This window comes from Notechis scutatus, chromosome 1, assembly GCF_049901735.1.
Source record: "Notechis scutatus isolate UNSWTSFEM ecotype Mainland chromosome 1, rNotScu1.2, whole genome shotgun sequence".
NCBI classification, from domain to species: domain Eukaryota; kingdom Metazoa; phylum Chordata; class Lepidosauria; order Squamata; family Elapidae; genus Notechis; species Notechis scutatus.
The window spans coordinates 192,576,004-192,593,266 of record NC_142009.1 but is presented as its reverse complement, the minus strand read 5'-3'; the positions used below and the strand labels follow the sequence as shown (position 1 = coordinate 192,593,266).

General features: G+C 39.5%; 1 protein-coding gene across 2 annotated transcripts in view; it reads left to right on the top strand.

Annotated features, from left to right (window-relative positions):
• The window catches only part of XIRP2 (xin actin binding repeat containing 2), a 217,862-nt gene that overhangs the window by 180,731 nt on the left and 19,868 nt on the right, over positions 1 to 17,263 (top strand). For both annotated transcript variants that reach the window (XM_087949789.1, XM_026674369.2), the window contains 3 exons: positions 6,284 to 6,391; positions 14,225 to 14,297; positions 16,047 to 16,180. In XM_087949789.1, coding sequence (XP_087805915.1) covers positions 6,284 to 6,391; positions 14,225 to 14,297; positions 16,047 to 16,180 — 315 coding nt within the window. The remainder of the gene's footprint in view (positions 1 to 6,283; positions 6,392 to 14,224; positions 14,298 to 16,046; positions 16,181 to 17,263) is intronic.

Here is a 17,263-nt window from a genome sequence, read left to right as displayed (position 1 = left end):
AGTATTCAAGCTTTCTTCACAGGGAGACACACACACACACACACACACACACACACACACACACACAGCCAAAAAAAAATTCTGATAGACTGGAAAACAACATCAACTTCTATGAAGTTTGTCTCATCATAAAAACGCAAGAGCGTCCAGGAAAATGGATTACAACTAGTAAAACCAGAGAAATGCGCTTGGGACATTGCTGAAGAATATGATCAATGTTCTCTTCAGAAACCTCCAGCTCTCTGAATGATGCAATTACAAATATTGGCCCATGAGTCTATAGTGCTCATCCATTATATTTAGTGGTTTGCTGGAAAAGGTCATCAGCTTGTTTGCAGTGCCATATAATGGCAAACAAAAACAGGCAGGTGGATGGACAGGCCCTGTGACGGTATCACAGATACAGCCTGCAGAATAGCAGTCTTGTTACTAATATGCTTCATAGATGAGGGACTTGAGACAGGCGATGCTGCAATGGTCATAAGTGTGAAAAATAGTCACAAGTCACTTAATTCAGTGATGTTGTAACTTCAAATGGTCACTAAATGAACTCTGTAAGTCAAGGACTACCTGTAGTAATTTTCTGTTTATGAATAGTATAAACACAGGATTGTTTCAAAGAAGGATTTTAATCTTGAAGTCATTCCTGCAGAGCTGCTACTTTATCATTTTAAGAAGACAGCTTTTTTAACCATTCTGTTGCCATCAGATATATTAGACTAAAATTCTTATCATTCCTGCTGACCATGGATTGGATTATTAGGGGCTAAAATCAAACATCCCTCGAAGGCAACAGGATTAGGAAAGTTATTCAATATAAAATGAAAAGAAATGGTCAAGATTAATTCTGAAACCTGAGAGTTCCATGCTGTTTACTCACTGATGAGTTATGATCCAATGCCTGCTTACTTGAGAAGTGAGCTTTGTGAGGTGAATTCCTGAGTGAACAAGCATTGCTCTGAGTTACGCATTTTCAAAATTCTTTTTCCTCACTACTTTTAAGGAAAATAGCACAGATTTACCATGGAATCACAGTACTTAATTCAATATAGCAGGCTATGTTTAAATGCAGGTCAAAGATACAAAGATTGGAGGATTAGGTAAGAATATATCTAGTGGTGGGATTCAACCGGTTTGCACTAGTTCAGGAGAACCTGTTGTTAAATTACACTCACCCCCGCTATCAAAGTGGATCCTGCAAGCTGGGCTGCAATGGAGAAATGGGCAACGGAATGGTTGGTGGAAGGGAAGGAGAAGGCCGCTTTCCCTCTTTCTTCTCCCTGCTCCTCCTCCTTCCGTCATGCCGGCCGCTCCTTTGCCCATTTCTCTATTGTAGCACAGAGCCCAGAATATGATTTGATAGTAGGAGGGAGGGTTAATTTAACAACTGGTTTGCCCAGGCTCAAGTTAGCCATCGCAGGAGGCTTGCCCCACATGTCCAGTGGAGCTGGAGAACAGGGATGGGCCATACCTCCCATGACAGCCAACCTGACCCTGGGAGAACTGGTTATTTGAATCCCACCACTAAATATATAAAATGTATGTGTCCGGTTGTATTTTTCTCCCAGGTTATGAATATACACTTTTATATCTAGAATATTTTTTGCTATCAATGTATTATCTGCTTTACCTCATGGTATTATTTATAGTTATACTGTAACAATGTTGATTATTTTGCTCGCAATAAAATAAGATTATGTATAAAATTATGGCAGTTCTGCAAAACATACGGCCTGTGGTAGCTACAACTAAAGCAGTAGAAGTAGAAGCTGTAGAAGCAGCTGTAGCTCATATAGTTTACATACTGTGCCATCATTTTTGTTCTAGTTCACAGAAAGCTACAATATGGTTTGCAGTAAGATGCAATGTGATTTGTTTTGGCTTGCACTCAGTGCAAAGAAAAGAAAATTGTGAACCATTTGCATCTAACCACTTAAAGCAGAGTAAGCTGCCATTCTGTAGCAATCTAATTCGTACATACTGAAATTATAATTAGGAAAACATCTAATTTGATACAATTTATAATTTTAACAAATGACAGCCAGAAATTCATGACACGGTTTCCAACTTCCTAAGTTTGACTCCTTTTCAGAGATGAATCTACTTCAGTCAATTCTAAATTATAGAGAACCAATCTTGAACAGTTCTTAACATCTATTCTTACCTGTGGGACATGCTTTGATTTTCTGTATTCGCTTTCTGCCTGGGTGTTGTTTTTGTGTGAAAAGTCCTTTACAATAGCAGTTTCACAATTACATTTATGAAAGAAGGGCCGTCTAAATAACTTCACTCACCCTTCCTCCTGCTGCTATTGGTTTTATATGAATTCGATAGGTTCTGTTTGTAGCCACTCTGATTGCTCTCTCAATGTACATTATTGCTAGCACCCTAGTACTGTATTAATGTATGTGAAGTTTTTTTTAAAAAAAGTGCACACACTGAAAGGAGTCATTATATCCATTGCATGCCTTTGTGTGTGCTTATCTGTGCGTATGTATGTGTATGTGTGTACACACATATCTACTGTATACACACATGCACACACACACACACACACACACACATGGCCATGTGGAAGATTCAGAAAGTGCAGGACATTTAAACACCGTCTACTTCTTCACAGTAGCGTATACTTGGGGAATATGCTAATAGCTGCCCCCCCCAAAAATTGATTGGTTGGTTGGTTGTGTTTCATTAAATCAGTGTTGACTGTTAACCAATCATTTAAGTGGATAGTATTTCTTGACTGCCTGTCCCTTTACTGTTAATGGCTCATCCTAAAAGGCAGAAAATATCCATCACTTCAATATCTTCATTGTTAATCCCAGTTGCTGTACCTGTTGTCACGAGTTTGCCCTTTATATTTAATTTTAGTTCCATTTTTTTCACTCTGCTCCTTGACTTTTATTATTAGAACTTGCCAGTCTTTTGCGTTTCCCTTTGCATTTTTGCTAACCCTAGACATATGGTTGATTCTAACTCGCCTTTTGGTTACAAAAGCCTGAAAACTACTTTATTTAAACAAGATTGTCCCATAATGAGGTTGTGGACACTTTTTAATATTTATTAACAGATACTATATTCTTTTGGTTTTTATATTTTTCTGGATTCTATCCAAAGTTTTATGATAAGGGCAGTATCTAAAACTAACATTTAAGCCTCTTCCCCTCCAGAACACATTCTATCTTTTAAATGCTAAAGGAAAACATCCAATTGACCAAAATATTAGCAAGCAGGCTAAAGTGAAGAAGCCATTTTCCCCTAAGCTGAAATAAAAACATATCCTCAAATAAACGTACATGAGATCTAAATGTACACACATCTGGAATTTGAAGTATTTTTAATAGACTTATGCATCTTCTTTAACCTAATCCTAAGGGTAGTAAATAATTTTAGGAGCAAAAGTGCAAATTAACTGACTGCTTGGTTGTTGCTTATTGTTATAATATTGGATGGTGACCAGCAAGTGTCTCTCTGCCAATAAAAAAAATCGTCCATCTGTGAAATGGGGAGGAAAGTGATATTTGGTGGTTTCTTCTTTCCATCATAACATCCCCTTCTTAAAACCTGTTCCAAAGAGTCTGCCAAGTTTCTAGATCAGGTTTGGAGGACTTCATGGGATCTGCTGTGAAGGGGAAGAGTGGCTGAAAAATTAATTCTCTCTTACCATTTTGACAAGGAAATAAAATGTTCTTAGCTTGAACAGGGTTTTTTTTTTTACATGCATACTTGTAAGTAAATGTCTTTTGTTGTGCCCAACTGCTTCATAGCACTGCAAAATCCTTCTCTTGTGTAATTCAAGGAAGGCCTAACTAGCTGAATCCTAGCAGGGATGTTTTGGGCAATTCCATGGAGAGAGGTTTTTCCACGGACCAGAGGGGGCGTGGTTTTGTGTGCTGCCAGCATCCCACGGATGTTTGTATGGCCTGGTTTCTGGCATGCCGTGGCCCAGTGCTGGTCCACAGTTGGGGACCCCTGCCTTAGAGGGAGAGACTCTTACTACATCATTCAAGAGTCATAGAGCTGGAAAAGACAAGGAGGTGATCAATCCTAACGTTTTGCGGGATGCAGAAAGGCAAGAATGCCACCCAGTATTACTGACAGAGAGCCATCCAGCTGCCGCTAAATTTGTGCCAGTTAAGTGCCACTTTTCTGAATGCATTCTGTCACTCCATATATTTAAACCATGAATTGGGCAGGCAAGTTTATTTTGATCATCAGAGGGCGCGTAAGGTGAGACACCGAATGGTTATTTGCAATTTGGGGAAAAATAATATAGGTTTTGCACAGCGGTGGGACCCATATTTTTCTCGCAGAAAATTCAGGGTTCATCTCTATACAGATAGTCCTCAACTTACAACAGTTCATTTAGTGACCGCTGGAAGTTACAACGGCACTGAAAAAAGTTACTTAGGTTCCTTTTTCACATGCATGACTGTTGCAGCATTCCCCTGGTCATGGGATCAAAATTCAGATTATTTGGCAACTGACTCATATTTATGATCCTTGTAGTGTCCTGGGATCATGTGATGACCATTTGTAACCTTCTGACAAGCAAGTCAATGGGGAAGCCAGATTGACTGAACAACCGTGCTGCTAACTTAACAACTGCAGTGATTCACTTAATAACTGTGGCATGAAAAGTCATAAAATGGGGCAAAACTCACTTAACAAATGTCTCACTTAGCAACTGAAATGTTGGGCTCAATTCTGGTTGTAAGTCGAGGAGGACCTGTATCGGGCCAGGAAAGGATCTAAACCACATAAAAACTCTTGCTCCCGTTATAGAGAAATTTGATTCAGAAGGAGTTTCTTGTATGTTACATTACAGGGCTCCACAGATCATTCTTTCCTGGCCCAGCACTCTACAGACTTGGTGGAATGAAGATAAGAGAAGCAACAGCTAGTAGTCAAAAGCCTGTTTGAGCCTAATTAAGAATAGGCTAATATACAACCCAGCCTACTCTTGGAATATTTACTGGAGAGAAGCTTAATCACTTCAGTGCAGCTGCAAAAAACAATGAAGGGGCAGGTGAAACCAAGTGACAGGCAGCTGGCAAGAATGCTGAATTGGTAGTTACACCTGGCAATGTGCCCTGGTTTGATGGGAGAAAAGAGAGCAGTGCTACTTGCTCAGGCCCAGAAAAGAACCAGAGACTCAGGAGGACCAGGCTAAGTTCTGACTGGGGAATGACTACAGTTTCCCCTTCCTTTTTTTACAAACAGCCTTTTTCGCTAACCACAGTTGCTCTGTTGTTTCCTCTTCCTCCTTGCACACGTTGTATATTCCTCAAATCTTGCTTCCAACCAAGCTGATGATGCCACCTGCAATGCAGGCTGTTCAAAACAGGTCTGCACACTGTTTAAAGGCTCAGATTGGTAGTTTTAGGGAGCACCTGGAGCCAGGCGTGAAAGGAATTTTTGAAATGTATTAAAAACCCTGCAGAATTCAGGGAACTGTAATGCTCAATTTGTATCGATGGCAAAGCTTTGCATACTGCTGCAATTCATATTATGAATCAAGCAACTATGAAATTGCCTTGTATCATTGGAAATGGGCCTGGCATTGCCTCTTCTGGCAACACTACTCATAGGACTTACAGACTAAAACTGTGCAGATAATCCACACACTTTGTTCACACGTTGGCTGTGTTTTCCAGATATACAAGCTCATAATTAACTTAACTCTCATTTGCTGGTTGTCTCATTTTGCACGGTGTAGCGAATAGGAAACTAACTCAGTTGGGCACAAATTATTGCTTTATCTTAGCATGTTATGCAAACCTACTGACAATTTGCAAACCACACAAAGGCTTAGAGCAGCGTGTGAGCTCAGCCACTTGCAAAGGTAATCAACCTGTGTACAGAACTTCTAACTCATCCTCAACATCGGAAAGTTTATATTTTTCTAAGTATTCTGTTCACATCTTGGCCAGGAAATAGGAGTCTGGCAATTAAATCAATAATGCATTAAAACCCCGGTCACTATTTGCAATGTTCTCTAAGTATATATCATATACTACACTAATAATAAAAGAAAAAAATTCAGGTGCTCTGTAATGATGAAACTACCATCTTTATCATCTCCTAGCTCCTGCTTCCATTCATATTTTATCCTTTCAAATCATATGGTTAATTATAATTGAGTAGCTCGTGTATTTGGTGTTTCTGAGTGTATATATGCCACTAAAGAATCATTTTCAAGAAAAATAACATGATTTAAGATTTCATTAACGTTTACTGCCAAGTTGAAAAATGTGAAATTATTTTTGTTTGTCTGCAGAAGATGACAAGTCAGAGTCAAACCATGATGTCTAGCAGTAGGACAGAAACCAGCATAAACGAAGCAACCTCAAAAGGAGTGCAGCTGGAAGCATTTCAGTCAGAAAAGGTAATTTTAGCATTTAATAAATGTTATGTCATTTGGCCAACGTGCAATTTACATCATGGTGTTCTTGCTTATACGGAGACAGCAAAACCACTGAAATGCTTTCTTTGCGTTTTTTAAACTGTTCTTTTTCGGTTTGATTGAAAATCATTTGTGTTTCTTTTTTTTTTCTACCCAAAGGGGAAAAAAGGGTGAAATTGCATGCAGAGGGGAAGGGTTCTTCCAATTCCTTTCAGGGGGAGTAGAAGTGAGTGTCCAATTCACTGCACAATCATTTTTCAAGGAGTTTAGAGAAACTGTCTTCACAGTTTCAATAAAACCTAAGGAAGACACCAGTAGAAAACTTCTCCCATAAGGACTTTTTAGGCAGCAAAGTCAAAGGCCATAGACTTTGAAGAGAAATGCATATGGAGATTCTCAGTCATCCAGGTCATGGTTGTCCCAAAGGTGCTTTTTCAGGAGGCAAGTGGACTTTCTTGTTTTTTCTTTAGAAGATGTTTCACTTCTCATCCAAGAAGCTTTTTCAGCTCTGACTGGATGGTGGGGAATGGAAGGATTAATACTACTTGCAGACAGCTGGTCATTTGCATCCTTTTAAAGAGTTGTTGAGGCAACTTGGAGGTTTATCTGTGTCCTCAGAGTCACCTGAGTAGTGAAAATGAGCATGGAGCCTTCTTGGCTGCATGATGATTGTTGTTGTTTTGTAGAGGAGCTTATTGGAAGGCAGGCAAGGAGGGAGGGAGGGAGGGAGGGAGGGAGGGAAGGAAGGAAGGAAGGAAGGAAGGAAGGAAGGAAGGAAGGAAGGAAGGAAGGAAGGAAGGAAGGAAGGAAGGAAGGAAGGAATCATCCACTACCATTGCACAACAACAAAGCAGAGTCAAAAATACCATGAAAGAAATTTTAATATCCCATAACAATATTGTAAGAAAACATAAGGGCTTTTTGTTGAAAAACAGTACTTTTCAGAAATGCAGGAATGATTAGACAATAATGCTCAACAAAACTCTTCTTTTTCCCCTCCCCCCTTTCTATCAATACTTCTTTTTTTTCCATCAACCTGAATTCTTTTTTGCCCATCCCCTTAGGCTCTCATCCTTAAAAATTGAAATCAACCTTATAAATATAAAATGGCAACTGTAGTGATAATCCCCTTATTACAGTATGAGTGAACAACCGAAACAAAAAACCACTGGTCCAGAATCTGAACCCAAATGTAAATGAAGGTATCCTTCTACTAGAAACTTGCCATTTACAATAAATTTTGCTATAGCAGTACAATTTATACAATTTATAGTAGTACAATATAGTGGTATAGTAGTATGGTGGCTCAGTGGCTAAGACGCTGAGCTTGTTGATCAGAAAGGTCAGCAGTTTGGCAGTTCGAATCCCTAGCACTGCATAATGGAGTGAGCTCCCGTTACTTGTCTCAGCTTCTGCCAACCTAGCAGTTTGAAAGCATGTAAAAATGCAAGCAGAAAAATAGGGACCACCTTTGGTGGGAAGGTAACAGGGTTCCGTTCGCCTTCAGCATTTAGTCATGCCGGCCACATGACCATGGAGATGTTTTCAGACAGCATTGGCTCTTCAGCTTTTTTAACGGAGATGAGCACCGCCCCCTAGAGTCAGGAATGACTAGCACATTTGTGCAAGGGGAACCTTTACCTTTTAGTACTAACGGCAGCTGCTGCTGCAGCAGCAACACATTTGCAGTGTTGCATTTATGAGCTGCCCAGGACAAGCAATCCAAGCACAGCTCAGTCACTGATCCTGCAATCACAATCACACTAGTTAAGGAGTCACAAGTCCACGCAGGGCACACTGAGATTTATTCTAAGGAAACAAGTGCTGTACACAACCTTTTAACAATCTCACACTGACCGCTCTTCTTGAAGCATTATTTCGTGCTTTGTGCAATATCCGACATGGCTTCTCTATGCTTTCATAAATAATTATTCAAAATCTTGCTTCTGTTCACAATAGAAAGCTATAAATCTATTTTTGTTGCACCTTGCTGAGTTCTCCTAAATGTATTTCTCTCTCTCTCTCTCTCTCTCCCCATCCAACATTTTCCAGGCGGTTTCTTTCTCTCTCATTTCCACCTACTCAAACCTTCTTTCTGAACCTTCCCTCATTTTCCATGGAGACATAAAATGATCAAAGGCACAAACACATTCTGAATTTCAGGTTTTAACAGATCTTTTTTCTTTTTTCTTCCTTCTCTAGAGGATAACAAGCGCTGCCTATAAAAATCAAGGCAAAATTCAAGGTTTTATTGTATCAGACTGGACCTAGACATTCACTTAAAAGCAGTAGATTGCTGGGGAGACAATAGATTGTTCTTCCTAATTCAAAAGGGCATAATTAAATTTGAGGCAGGGGGTGAAAAATTAAAAGTGCAAATTGTCTTCATAGAGATCAAAGGAGCATATATGAGAACTGATGGCTAACCTGGGAGACAGGAGTCGAAATCTAAAGCTACCCGTTTTTGCTATAACCCGAGAGGTTTTTAATGTAGGTATTTTGTTTAATTCTGTCTTTAAATATTGTTAAAGTCATGTGATTGAGATGGGTGGCCATATAAATGTCATATATAAATATTATTCCCCTTTTTTATTTGCTTTTTTGTTTGCAGAAATTGAGAGCGAGTCCCAGTTTTGAACTACAATGTTAACAATGGTCTACATCTCATGAGTGTTATAGTCTCACAGCACAACTCACAAACAACAATAGGAATATAATAATATCACTGGGTAACCTTTTTTTCCCCCAACAATGATTAGAGAAAGCATGTTAGCAGTTTCTCAGTTATTCCAACCAAACCAATATAAAGCAAGTCTAAACTTTATGCCTGACCCAGTGTCAACGTCAGCCACCAAAGCCTTCGTGAGGACAAGAATGGACTGTACTGCCTTTCTCCTGTATGGCTAATCCATTTCAAATTCCCACCCATGTTGTCCAGATTTAATTCAACTTGCCAACCCTGATCCCATTGGAGCCCTGCAGATCATATGATCTCCAACCCTTGGCTTCATTCCAGTTGCTGTCCCAGTACCAATCGGCTGTGCCTGGCCCCTTCTGCTTCTCTAGCAGCAAGTTGCTGCCCTGTGTAGCCATTTCACCTTGGACTGCCAGGCTGTTGTTATGTTATATTTGTTTTTAAAGACCCGACAGTGAAGTATCCTCAACCCTAAATCCTCATGCTCCAATCGCACGAGCCGTGGTGGCGCAGTGGTTAGAAGGCAGGGCTAATTCACTGCTCACTGCCAGGAGTTTGATCCTGACTGGCTCAAGGTTGACTCAGCCTTCTATCCTTCCAAGGTCAGTAAAGTAACGACCCAGATTGTTGGGAGGAATATGCTGAGTGTCAGGGTTCCAACCAATGCCCTAATAAAATTAAGAGGCTCAAGCCATTTAGCAAGAAAAATCCAATTGTTTATTGTTCATAAACAATTTATTTGTTTATGAACAATTTATTAACAGTTTATTGTTCATAAACTACCTAGGTGAAGCCAGCTCTGGTTTCACACAATTCACGCTTTGCCTCTGACCCTATTTCCCCCTCCTCCCCAGAGTGTGTCACCAATCACATTCCCCAATGAAGCAATTTTGTAGGTCATAGAAATAACTCCCTCCAGCTATTGTGGGTTTCCATGGAGATGGCCTTGGCTTTGGCTGGCTAGGCTGTGTCTTGTTTTGACTGAGGTGTGAATTCCTTGGAGCAGCTGTGAGGCATGAGTCCCATCCTCCTACCTATGGCAACTTGGGAGCAAGTTGGGAAAGCTTCGCGAGTTGACACTGAGTCTGTAAATCACTTAAAGAGGGCTGTACAGCACTGTGAAGTGGTATATAAGTCTAAGGACTATTGCTATTCTCCCAAGTAGATACTCTTTCAATTTCTGCCCAGACCAGGAGAAGCACGGTCCTTTGACTTTCTACCCACAAGTACTATAAAGCTTCCCTTCCCTGTACAAGTAGTCCTTGGTTTATAACCGATTACTTCACAACCATTTGAAGTTATAACAAATGTTTCCATAACAACCTGGTTTTGAAGTTCCAATGTTGAGCCCACCCCATGGTCATGTGATCACATTTTGAGCCCTCAGCAATCGACCTGAATTTATGGTCGTTTGCAGCACCCCACCACCAGGTGATTGTAATTCACAATATTTTTTGCTAGACACTGCTAGACATTTACTTCTGGTTCTCTGCAAAAACTGGCCCACAGAGAACAATCAGTTTGCTTAACCACCACGGTACTCATTTAATGACTGCCATAAAAATGTCATAAAAACAGGCTTGGTCAGGTTACCTGCTTTAGGGCCATCATGATGTAGAGCTGTAATTTCCAGGCTCAATTATGATAATAAGAGTCGGTGCACAGTGGTTAGAGAGCAGTACTATAGGCAACTTCTGCTGACTGCCGGCTGCCTGCAACTTGGCAGTTCAAATCTCACCAGACTCAACCTTCCCTCCTTCCAAGGTGGGTAAAATGAGGACCCAGATTGTTGGGGACAATAGACTGACTCTGTAAACCACTTAGAGAGGGCTTTAAAGCACTGTGAAGTGGTATATAAGTCTAAGTGCTATTGCTATCATAAGTTGAGAATTACCTGCATTATTTTAATGTTGTTAGGAATCTGTACACCAATTAGTTGGGTTGGCAATATATAAACCAACAATGTATGTTTGTAGCTTTAAGACAAAATCACTGTATTGATTTATACTATATTCAAATTGGTTGATTATATTGCAAATTACCATAAGAGGGAGCTAGAGATCATAGCTTGCTCTCTCTGACATTCTGTATCTCTGACATTCTGTTGCTATCTAAGGTTCTCTGCTGTGCTTATACTTTGATATCTTTGTTTACTGTAAATGACAAAGGCAACCGGTAAGAAGACTTTGTAATTGGATATTTTTGGACTGTTAAACATATATGACCTGGACCGTTTATTGGACTGTGCTATTTCTTAAAGTAAACTTTAACTCAATTTAGTGTATTTGTGTGTGGCTGGATAATTATTCATAACTATTCTCATAAAAGTTTCCATGTGCATATCCTTGTTACTCAAGGGTTATTCTGTACATATCATAACAAATGTCTTTCAGTTGCAATGTAGGATCATAATTACTTGGCTTCTGTGAAACTGAACCAACAGTTCTTCCTTGATATAAAGTTCTCTTGGATGTATCTAGGAAGAAAGGAAGGAAAGATAGAACAACTTTTTTCCCCATCACTTTGATTATTGCATCCCTGGAGTTCCGAGGACCCCAAAAAGGAAATAAAAAAGAAAGGTCCTGTCTTAGCGTCAAAGAAAACAATGTAACTAGAAAACATGAAGGCATCCTTATATGCAGACATCTTGGAAAGCAAAGCAAAGGCACACAAAGACTAGTGAGAAGGGAACAATCCCTATAAGGAAAAGGCAGACCCTTGTGGCTAAGGCACCAGGCTAGAAAGCAGGAAACCTTGAATTCAAGTCTGGCTTTAGCCATGAAAGGCAGCTGGGTGACTTTGGTCCAGTTTTTCTCCCTCAGCCCAACTCACCTCACAAGGTTGTTGTAGTGGGGAAAACAGGAGGAGGAAGTATATTGGAAATGTTTGCTGCTTTGAGTTATTTGTAAATAGATGGTGATGATAGATAGATAGATAGATAGATAGATAGATAGATAGATAGATAGATAGATAGATAGATAGATAGATAGATAGATAGATAGATAGATAGATAGATAGATAGATAGATAGATAGATAGATAGATAGATAGATAGATAGATAGATAGATAGATAGATAGACAGACAGATAGATAAAAACAGACAGAAAAATAGCAGCCATCCTAAGAAACCCCAAAGATAAAATTGACCTGGAAAACCAAGACATAAATGAAGTCCCCTGTGCATCATGCCCTGCCACATACATCGGACAGACCAATAGAAGAATAAGTACCTGCCTTGACGAACACAAGAATGCAGTAAAAAAGCTGGAACACACTTCCTCACTAGTTCAACACATGAAAGCCACAGGTCATAGCATCGACTTCAATGGCACCAAAACCCTAGCCACTATAGAAAACCCCAGCCACAGAATTATCAGAGAAGCCATAGAGATTGAAAAAAGACCTGAAAGCATGAATAGAAGAGATGACTCCACCAGACTGTCAATTATCTGGAAGCCTGCACTCTCAAACAAAAAAAATCTCCACACCACAAGCCAGGCAAACACCTGGGCACAAACAGACTCCCCCTGATACCTCCAGCTCAAACACACCCCAACCAGGCACCCAGATAAAACCTAACTTCCTAATAAATGATAGCCATCCGTTTACTCGAAGCCAAGCTGCACGAAAAGCCTCCAATACAGGAAATACAATGTTGCCAGCCAATCAAGACAAAAAAAGCTACAAAACAGACAGAAGATATTAGAAACACCAATCAAGCAGAACACAGCAAACTCCAAAACCAATAAACACAGACCAAGACTCCCAAGCAATCAGGATGAAGAAAATACCATTCTGGCACAGCAGTAGGCTAGCACCAAATTTAAAACAGAAACGGCTGTGAAAGTCTGACTCACAGATGAACAAAATACAGAAGCCTGATGATGGCAGATGAGATTCTGCTGAAACGTTGCTACAACTTTAAAAGCACAACTATAATGACGTGGGAAAATACCCAAACAAAGCTGAATACCATAGATAGATAGATAGATAGATAGATAGATAGATAGATAGATAGATAGATAGATAGATAGATAGATAGATAGATAATTATAGGGAGCTAAAGGAACCAAGATGGTATAGGTAGGTAGGTAGATGATAGATGGATGGATGGATGGATGGATGGATGGATGGACGGACGGACGGACAGACAGACAGACAACAGGAAGGGAGTTAAAGGAGCCAAGATGGTGATTACAATCATGCAGACAAAACATTCATGTGGCCCTTATTTTTAAAAAGACAGGGTGTTGATTACAACAGCTGTGGTTGCCACCTCAACTATTTTGGGCTTCCTTGTGGTACAAAATTGCCCTTCGGCTGCATTCGTTTAAAACAGAATTCTTCCTATTCCTAACCCTTCCAAAGGTTTTCACTTGGCATTTTTAACAGAAGGGGGAAATATTAATTACACAGAAAATAATTAAGTACAGCTACTACAAAGTTTTGTATCTATGTAAAATGTCAGTGGAAAAAAAAAGCCAATGGAGTCTTCTCAAATTTCTTTGCCCTGCTTTATCAGCTCTTTGGAACAAAGTCCTTAGTCCTCAAAGGCCAGGTGAGGACATCTGAATGAAGATGTTGGGTCTCTGTGATACTGGCAGGCCAGTCAGATTAATGTTAATGTTAATTCTCTCAGTACAGCTGTGCAATTGTCTAGTATAATTGGATCACAAAGGTAGCAAGAACTCATGCTCAAAATATGAAGAAAGGTTTGTGGGGAGGTGCTTAATGCCTCCACAAATCCTAGCTCTGGCCTTCATGCACCTTATAGTCTCCTAACTCCTAAAAGAAGAGGGGGAAACGGTTCACTGGACCAATCCATTGAGCATTACTGAATCCATCAGTGTCAAGACGTTTTGGGGGGCAGAATGTATTTTCAAAATAGGTACACGCATTTAAATTGAGAGGATTGCGACTTTATTAATTTGTGGCAGTGCTGACATTTGACCTACTGATGTCTGATTGTAGAAAACTCTTGATGGGGGATGAGATCTTATTATCCACATCATAAAGCATGCATTTACTTGTATACCTCCCCCCACCCCACCCCCAGTCACACAAAATGTAGAAGATAAGGTGTTCATTTTTCTTGACACTGGTATATTTCTTTGGCCCAGGTTTCCCATCAGGGGCAAGCTTCCATGGAGGCCAAGAAAACGTCTACCATCGCTCAAAATATTGATAGAACAGGTAAGATCTAAGATATAATAGATAAGAATATTGTTGAGGATTAAAAGAATCTGTAAACAGCTCACCCAGCAAACATTCTACTCATATATGTTGGTTGGGAAATAGACCCAAAGTTACACACTGGAAATTTTATTAAATCACATCCTCTGAAGTCAGGACAGGTCATGCCATGAAGATTGAATAAATGACATTTATATTTATGTTCATCCATTTATTAGCCTTGTTCTGTTCGACAATGCATATATCCTACTGATGTGAAGAGCAATGTGTGTAAAGCTACCAATTATAAGTTAAGTGTGCTACGCATACCTGCTGTCTGAAATGCAATAATGTGGTTTTCAGCGAATTTCCACAGGGATACAAGAAATTAAATGGAGGTAGAAGGAAAACACTAAACAGGAAGTTAAGACACAGCTTGAGATTAAGATAACTGATAGATGAAAAAAGACATCAGTATAATTCATCTTGGTTCAGAACATACATAATTCTAAGCCAGGATTGTATTGTTTGCTAGATAAGGACTGTGAACCGAAGCCATAATGGGTCAGTTCACATTTCATTGCTAAGCTTGAAAACAAACAAAGCTCCTGGCTTACCATTCTGTGTGAATCAGCTTTAAGCTTATTGTTTGCTAGACAACCTTCAAAGGAAACACAATAACTTTCATCAGTTTAAGCAAATCCCTTTTTTTTTTTTTTGCTTTCGCTGTAACCATTTTTGTATCAGATATGTGCACTGGAGAACTGAGCAGATACTATTATATGTGTACTGGAGAACCGAGCAGATACTATTATCACAATGTTAACCAGAAGTTCTATAATATGCAGGTGCCATGGCATCACTCAAATTCCAAATTCCCCTTGCATGTAGATAAATATCACAGCAGAAAATGCTGGAAGTTGATCCACGACATCTGAAGGAAGTCTTTCCTGCCTATTATATTCCATACAAATGTTAAGAATGACAAGACTAGACTTATTAAAGGCCCATCAAACTCACTCCTCGTCCTTATAGGAACACAATTCCTTCAACCATGTTTTTATAGATTAATGTACCTAATCATTAGAGCCAGGATTTGAGCTTCCTTTGCAGAAAGTTTGGTATTAGTCTAAGACCTTTAGTTATGTTTTGGTATTGCAATGGATTGAATAAAAATATTTCAATGGAGCATATTGCAGAATTCTGCAAAGTCTTTAAAGCATCTCTTCTTCTTCTTCTCTTCTTCTTCTTCTTCTTCTTCTTCTTCTTCTTCTTCTTCTTCTTCTTCTTCTTCTCTTCTTCTTCTTCTTCTTCTTCTTCTTTTCTTTCTCTTTCTGCCTTCTTCTGTGTTCTTCTTCTTCTTCTTCTTCTTCTTCTTCTTCTTCTTCTTCTTCTTCTTCTTCTTCTTCTTCTTCTTCTTCTTCTTCTTCTTCTTCTTCTTCTTCTTCTTCTTCTTTTCTTCTCTTTCTGCCTCTCTCTCTTCTTCTTCTTTTTCTCTCTTTTTCTTCTTCTCTCTTTTTTCTTCTTCTCTCTCTCTCTCTCTCTCTTCGAAAGATAACTTTTGAGCTGTGCTTTTTTTTCACACTGCTTGATGAAATATCTTTTAAACAGTAGCATATTGGTCTATCATGGAACTCAAGTAGAGGCCTGAGAACACACAGGATAGGATGGAAAGCCTAACTTTAGAAGGACACAAGGCATCCCCACGGTGACTAAACCTAGTTCAAGTGAATATTTTAAAACCCTCTTGGTTTTCTTGTGATGTCCTAGGAGTCAATGCTTCTGTGAAAGAGGAGATCCCAAAGATCTCTACACAATGTTTGAAACAGCACTTTGAAAAAACAACCCAAGGAAAGACATTTCATTCTGGACGAGAAAATGGAACGGCTCCAAAGCAGATCAAGGTCAGAGATAAATGTGTGTGTGTGTGTGTGTGTGTGTCAGTGGTGGGATTCAAAAATTTTTACGACCGGTTCTGTGGGCGTGGCTTGGTGGGCGTGGCTTGGTGGGCGTGGCAGGGGAAGGATACTGTAAAATCTCCAGTCAGAGGTGGTATTTGCTGGTTCTCCGAACTACTCAAAATTTCCGCTACCAGTTCTCCAGAATTGGTCAGAACCTGCTGAATACCATCTCTCTCTCTCTCTCTCTCTCTCTCTCTCTCTCTCTCTCTCTCTCTCTGTGTGTGTGTGTGTGTACACACATTCACACATTTTTGCAGGTATATATTTATGTATGTATATAGAATGTGTATATGTGTTTGGGTAGATATACACTCTATCTTGAGAGCAGGCAACAGGATTTCATTTTTAATGTGGGCCAGAGTGCTCACAATAAAATAAAAAATAAAAAGGTTAGCTTAGATGGGGCAAGAAGAATTTAGCAAATAATAAATTGTTGCCACTCTGATCATGAAGCAAAACTTTATTTTTGAGTAGCAGTGGCGGTAAATCTAGGAGAAAATATATAAAATACATTTATACATTATTTATATAATAGTTTGAGTGCAGATTTTGGCAAAGAAATGAATCTATCTAATGAAGAGCACCCTGAGTCAAATAACGCTATTATTTAATTTCTTGCAAGCCACACAGAGGATGGCAATTATTTTTCCTGTCAAGACTTTACTACAGAATGTAGTAAACAATGTTGCTACACAACTACACAATGTTGCCTGAACTTTCAGCATCTCTCACCAATAGCTACGTTTCTCGGGGCTGTGGGAACTTGAAATTTGACAACGCAGGTAGCCCTCAACTTATAACTACAATTGGGGCCATTGCCAAACAATATGGTTGTTAAGTGAATCATGCCCAATTTTATAATCTTTTTTTTGCCATGGCCATTAAGCAAAGCACTGAGGTTGTTAAGTGGCTCACGCAATCGTTAAGTGAATCTGACTCTCTCCATCGACTTTGCTTGTTGGAAGCCATTTGGGAAGGTTGCAAATAGCAATCCTATGACCTCAGGATGATACAATCATTGTTAAT